The 6,519-nt window shown below is 42.7% G+C and overlaps 1 protein-coding gene across 2 annotated transcripts in view; it reads left to right on the top strand.

Annotated features, from left to right (window-relative positions):
• The window catches only part of slc6a4a (solute carrier family 6 member 4a), a 22,548-nt gene that overhangs the window by 6,216 nt on the left and 9,813 nt on the right, over positions 1-6,519 (top strand). The window contains exons 1-2 of one of the 2 annotated variants that reach the window (XM_017404070.3): positions 3,714-3,878; positions 5,564-6,453. In XM_017404070.3, the coding sequence (XP_017259559.1) occupies positions 5,988-6,453 (466 nt within the window). In that variant the 5' untranslated portion in view covers positions 3,714-3,878; positions 5,564-5,987. Of the gene's footprint in view, positions 1-3,713; positions 3,879-5,563; positions 6,454-6,519 lie in introns of those variants that run through there. The other variant, XM_037974548.1, reaches the window with a different exon arrangement.

Raw genomic sequence — 6,519 nt, forward strand, 5'->3', positions numbered from 1 at the left:
TCTATCTATCTATCTATCTATCTATCTATCTATCTATCTATCTATCTATCTATCTATCTATCTATCTATCTATCTATCTATCTATCTATCTATCTGTCTATCTATCTGTCTATCTATCTGTCTATCTGTCTATCTATCTATCTATCTGTCTATCTATCTATCTGTCTATCTATCTATCTATCTATCTAACTGAGGAAAGAGGATTTTTTTTTTCAGTTTGCAGATTATCCCCCTTTTCCGTTCAGTCCGTAGCTCTTCAGTTTTTTCAACCAAGTTGAAATGAAAAAATAAAATAAAAACAGAAATAGGTGTTGGCCTGGTGGTGAGAAGAAATTTGAAAACAGATTGCAAAACAAAGTTTGCTGTATTTAAAAAAAAAAAATCTTGAGGAGTGTTTGCACTACGATGAATTTAAGAAGCACTCGACTTTGAACTTGTCACATCCAAGCATACAATCCAGTCCGTCGGATAAATGCAGTGACTGGCGGACTGAACTCGCTTTCCCATTTGTCAGTAACGTGCCCTCTTTGTGGCCCACGTTTCACTCAAACAAATAAAGGAAAGCAAGTGTCAGGAATCCAAACAATTACTCAGGAAACCCTCTGGGAGCTGTCAAAGCAGTCAACGATAACGAACGCTATTTTTTTTACACGCCCACTTCTCTTGGACTCCGTAGGACAGGATACGGACAGAAGGAGTTGCTGCGTTAAACTTACACTGAGCAGGCACCGGTCGAGATGTTACTGACGTTTCAGAGGGAGTTTGGACTCGTTCTGGGTGCCTAAAGAGGGTAGACTTTAAACTTTCGTACTCGTTCGACGTTTCAGCAACGACCATTGCTCCAACTGAGCTGTGTGATTACAAATGTGAAGCGGTTTGCGCCGCTGTGCAAGTGTTGGCTCTGATGTACATACACTTTAAAATAATTTATATCAGTGTTATGATTGATTCATCACAGTGCCAATGGACATACTGTAGCACTGCTAAAAGTTCAACAGGAGGGGTACGTTTTGGTGACACCTTACAGTAAATAGTGGGGCCCCCTCATCACGTTTCAGGCGCCTGTAATATGTTAGGCCTGTCACAATCATACAAAGCCAGACAGACCTTTCACGTGGTTTAACTTAAGAAAACCGAGGTCCAAAAAAAAAAGAAGAAATTACTAATATTTCATAAAACAGCAACGATAAATGTGTAATTGCTTTCCCTGTTTTTCTGCCCCATTAGTCATCTCGTGGCCCCTCAGATTTACGTTGCCCATTCCCTGACTGGAAACGAAAGAACCTGAGGCAGCCACTGCTGCTGGCGGCCGAACACTTCAGCTTTCAACACGTTTAACTGTGTTTGTTTGGAGCAAGAGTTTCAGCAGCGGACAGCAGATGTTACTGAGACCAGAGCGCCCACCTAAATGAATAGTTCTTTTGAAGTGAGGTCATGTGAAACGGTTATGAAACGTTAATATCCTACCTGTTGTAGATAGGTCTTTGAACGACCTCAGTTTGAGACAAAATTCAAGTCTGACAGAACTGATGAGCTAGTGGCTAGTCTGAGCGTGGCCAAGATCAAAACAGATTGCCGCCGCCTTAAAACGGTTCCAGTCTCCAGATTTTAAAGGGATTCATGCAAACACTGACTGCCAGAATAACCATGTCATGTAAAACTGAAACTGACAGTCCTACGGACACTTGTAGACTGACCACCGGAACCCGGCAGACATACACTCACACCTCACACACACATACTCACTCATTCACACCTAAAGACTGGGATATGCACCACGCTGCACATTATGACATCTGCGTCTATTCGCTGCTAGATGCTTTGCATTCCTGCCACTTGTCAAATTAGATGAACCCTTAGTCCAGGGGTGTCAAACTCCAGGCCTCGAAGGCCGCTATCCTGGGAGTTTATGGTTTTTCTGGCCAGCACACCTGATTCAAATAGTTTAATTACCTCCTCACCAAATCATCAAGTTCTCCAGGAGCATGGCAACAAGTCATCCATTTACACCAGGTGTTTTAAAGCAAGAACATGTCTAAAACATGCAGGACAGCGGCCCCCGAGGAATGGAGTTTGACACCCCTGCCTTAGTCAAGCGCACCAAACAAACCTTTGTGGTGCTCCGCATAATGACAATAAAGGTTCTTGATTCTTCAAACTTCATTTCTCCAAACCGAGGTCGTTCAAAGAGCTACCTCAGATGTTAACAATTAAGAAGCTATTGATTCAAGACCTTTTCACAGAACCTCGCTTCAAAATATCTGAACTGCCTCTTTAAGGCAAGAATCTCAACATTTCTTCCACCAGTGGCCTAAACTGAGGCACAAACCAAACATTACTGCGTGGACTGGTTTTGCAAAATGCTTCTGTGATTCCTCAACTTTCTTCAAAAGTGAATATTGGTTTTCCCCTATCGACAAGAGCGAGAAGTGAGCGGGTTTTTGCATGTGTGTGTTTAAGTCCACTGGATGGATTTAAATGAAACCCAGAAAGCAATCACTGGATGTATATCTAAAACTCATTAACATTTGGAGTCAACCAAATTCAAGATTTAAAAGCTAAACGACCTCAGCCGACACAAAAACGTGGTGTGTCATCCTCAACACATTCTCTGAACTATATAACAGCTCAAACACAACATTGTTTGAGCTCATGCATACCATAATTAACAAGGTTTGACCAAAATAATATATAATGCCATCCCTTCTCAGCAGAAAATGTTGTTTAGTCTAAATCTCTGGTCTAAAAGGCGACAGGCGACAGGCTTTTACTTTGAACGGACCTTTATTTCGTTGTGAGGTGTTGTAATATGATCTCATGCATAAAACGCTTCCTTTCTCATCAACATTGTGTTTTTTTGGAACCATTACTCAAGAAGACAAAAATTCTTAACTTGCTGCAACAACCTGGAGGAGTGCAGTTACAGTGACTCCCACCGCCTTGTACCAAATACGGTAGTCTTTTTTCTTTTTCTTTTATTTTTTTTTGCTTCTGAGACAGAATGATGAGTACATTAGAGTGGGAAGAACCCAGCTTTTGATGCAAAGTGATGCAACAATTTGATCAAATAGCACATTTGCCCAAAAGGTCAGTGTTTTTTTTTTCCTGGAGAACTGACCTTGGAAGGTAAGGCAGATACTGGGAGTGTGAGCCGCCGGTGAGGAGCACAAAACACAAAAATGTGAGCAGCGAGGGTCAAAGCAGCAAAAGCCTGGTCTGTGCAGAGCAGGTGTGTGCGTGAGGAAAGTGGGAAAAAAAAATCAAGAAATCTGAACAGAGATCAAAGAACAACAGGTGAGAGCTGGGATGGGAGGAAAAATGGAAGAAAAAAAAAACAGGGGGGAGTGTGAGGACTCCAGGGGAGCAGAGCTGCCGAGTCCAAACATCTTCCCGAGGTTTGGACTTCCCCTGTTCGAGGCCGGGTGCTTAGATGAGAGCTCTGCCATGACCGTAGTGTGTCAGCGCCGAGCCACACTTCATTATTCCTCTTTGGGTTATTAACTGCAATCGACGCAGACTTGATACGGTGATGAGCAGGTCTGTGCCTGCAGGACGGGTCCTCATTGTCTCCTGTCTGAGAGCGTGCATCCATGCATCCATATGTCTGCACGGCTCTGAGCACGTGTGTGTGCGCGTGTGTGTGCGTTGCAAGTCAGTGAGAGAGGGACAACAAGGGAGGGAGAGGGAGAGAGAAGTGAGAGGGGTTTGAGAGCTCAACGGGCAAACCCGACGTCCTGATGAGCGAGCGCACGCTGCCTGCTGCCCCCGGCAAGCTTTGGCCGAAGCTCAGGATTCTTTAGTAGAAGTTGTTGCTGCTGCTCTTTGCACTTGGTTTCTGGGCGCTGCGGGTCCTCCTCGTCCTCCTTCACCACCTCCAGGTAATTCATGCGATGTGAGCTTAAAATAAAAAAAAAGAACTGCAATTAATGACTCAGCTTTTCACTTTTTTATCAATTTGCTGTTTATTTTTGCATCAATGCAGCAGCTCAACATTTGTGTAGTTAGAGCAAACACATTAGATGCTTCAGAAAAGGGACTGTGCTTTATTTGAAGTTATTTTATCATGTCTATTTGGACTTTTTCCTCACAGAATCTTTCATTCAGCTGTTGATCGAATCTGAGTTGTTGCTTTTTTTCTTTATTAAAGAAGCAGAAAGGTTAATATCTTACTCTGAATTAACATGTTAGGTTAATTTTTAAATTAATACATGAAAAAAGCTGATTTTCTAATCTATATTTATTATGTTTTTTACTTGTGATTATTTTTTTTTTCGTTATGACTGTAGTAGTTTATCAATTTTGTGTGTAGTTTTTTATCTTCTTTTTGTGAGTTACCACAGCAGTTAATATATTAATATGCTGTGATTATAAATGAAAAAAAAAATGTTTTATACGTTTCTTTTGTGCTTTCTTTGAGTTAAAAAACAGGCAGACATTTTTTTATCTTAACATTTTTATGCTTCTATCATTTGAAAAAGAAAAAGTTGTTTGATTTCCAAAGAAATCATAAAAAAAGAATCTTGACATTTCTTCATCATACTTTAGAAAAATTGTGAGGTTTTTCTTGTAGAAACTGGTTTGATGAGCAATTTTGTGATCTAAAACTATTTGTTTAATTTTTTTTTTAAAAGTATGATTGTGTTGTTTTTGTCACGGATCCCAGGTTCGCTGCATGGTTTTGGTTTTCAGCTCGAAAGACGTGAACATGAAGAAAATGTTCTCTCTAAAACAGATGGACACTCGTTCCTTATTAAGATAATAACGCTTCTTATTTTCTGGCATCTGTTGTACAAATCGAGCTAACACTGTAACTGATCAAAACCTGATTTAGACAAATATCTTAGTTTGAGCTCATGCCATAAAAGTTTGAATAGTATATATATTTTTTAAAAACTGCATGTCTTACTCTGAATCCAGTTTTAGTCATACAGCTTCTCCTTGTTTAATTTATTACACAAAATACTAGTTTTTGCAGTTTCATAATGTATTAGAGTAGATTTGAGTTACAGTTTTGATTAAGTTTATATTTAGACATGTGCATAAGCTTTATTTACTTTGGCAAATAAAATGAAATAAGCAAATAATAATGAAAATGATGCTCCATTCTGTCTTTAAATTTTTTTTGTTCTGTAAAAGTTTTGTTTTTGCCATCATCAGTGCAACCAAAGAGTCAACTGGAGTATTTTCAGCGTTTAAAAAAAAAAAATTCTCATTTGGTTTTGTGTTTTTTGATTTCTGCCCTCAAATTTGCTGCTTTTCTTCTCGTTACCTTCGATTCTCCCTGTAATAGGGTCACAATCAGAACAGGTTATGCAACTGATAGCAAAAAACGCAAGGGAAAGACTACGTTGTGTAAATCAACATGTCCCGGCACAATCCCTTCAATTTGTACAGTTCTTAGGATTAACCTGAGTACTCGTGATAAAACTGCAAAGACAAAACCTAATCCGGTGTTTCACAATGGTTTGGTATTGTCATGGTGTCGAGATTCCTGCTGACAGTAAGTAGGAAGATGCCTCTTCCCCTTTGACCTGACTGTGTTTTCTCCCTGTGTGTGCTGCAGTTTGCTGCATCACTGAGGGTCTCGGGGGGACGAGCTGTTTGGGGAGCAGAGCCAAGATTCTTGCAACTTTTGCGCTCACCACGTCCTGTTCAGACCCATCTCTCCTCTCCAAAACCCTCCTCTGCCTTTCTTGCTCAACAGACCCTTTCGTGTTTCACGCTCTTCTCCCGTCCACTCACCTCCCCTCATTCTGGCCTCCTTCTCTCCTTGTAGCTCAGTTCCCTCTCTTCGACCACCTGTCCAAGAAGGACAGACTTCCCAGAACTGTCCCGCTCTGCCTCTGCAGCCTTTCCCCACCCGCCTAACCCCTCTGTTCCCCTCATGGGCACCATATCAGACTGCAGCAGCACATTCCCTTCATCTTCACTGAGAGCCCCTCTCCAGCCCTAACCGCTCTGCCAACACCCGACATCAACACAGCCCGATGGAGACAAAAGACATGATGATGACGAGCATGCTGACAATGGACAAAGGGGAGAACGGGGGAGAGAGGGACAAAGGTAGGGAGGAGGTGAAGGGAGAGGAGCAGGAGGAGGCCCAGCGGGAAAATGGTAGACTGGTGCTGGCTGATGGTGTGGCGGACAGAGGACCCAAAAATGTGACCTCGGGCTCCAGCCAGCAGGTGTCCAACGGCTTCACAACGTCCACCCCGCAGAGCCCCAGGGAGGGACCGGGAACAGCTGCGGGCGCAGCATCCGGGCCCCTGGGAGGGACCGGGTCTACGGTGCCCCTGGGAGGCCTGAGAACTCTGGTGGTCCAGCAAACCAGCTTGGAGCGGCCCCGGGAGACTTGGAGCAAGAAGATGGACTTCTTGTTGTCCGTGATTGGCTACGCCGTGGACCTGGGAAACGTCTGGCGCTTCCCGTACATTTGCTACCAAAACGGAGGAGGTAAGGAATCAAAAGATGCTTGGAGGTGATAAAAGTGTGAAAAGGGGAGAGGGGGCGGGCGGGGGG

The sequence above is a fragment of the Kryptolebias marmoratus genome, linkage group LG2 (assembly GCF_001649575.2).
Source record: "Kryptolebias marmoratus isolate JLee-2015 linkage group LG2, ASM164957v2, whole genome shotgun sequence".
Lineage (NCBI taxonomy): Eukaryota > Metazoa > Chordata > Actinopteri > Cyprinodontiformes > Rivulidae > Kryptolebias > Kryptolebias marmoratus.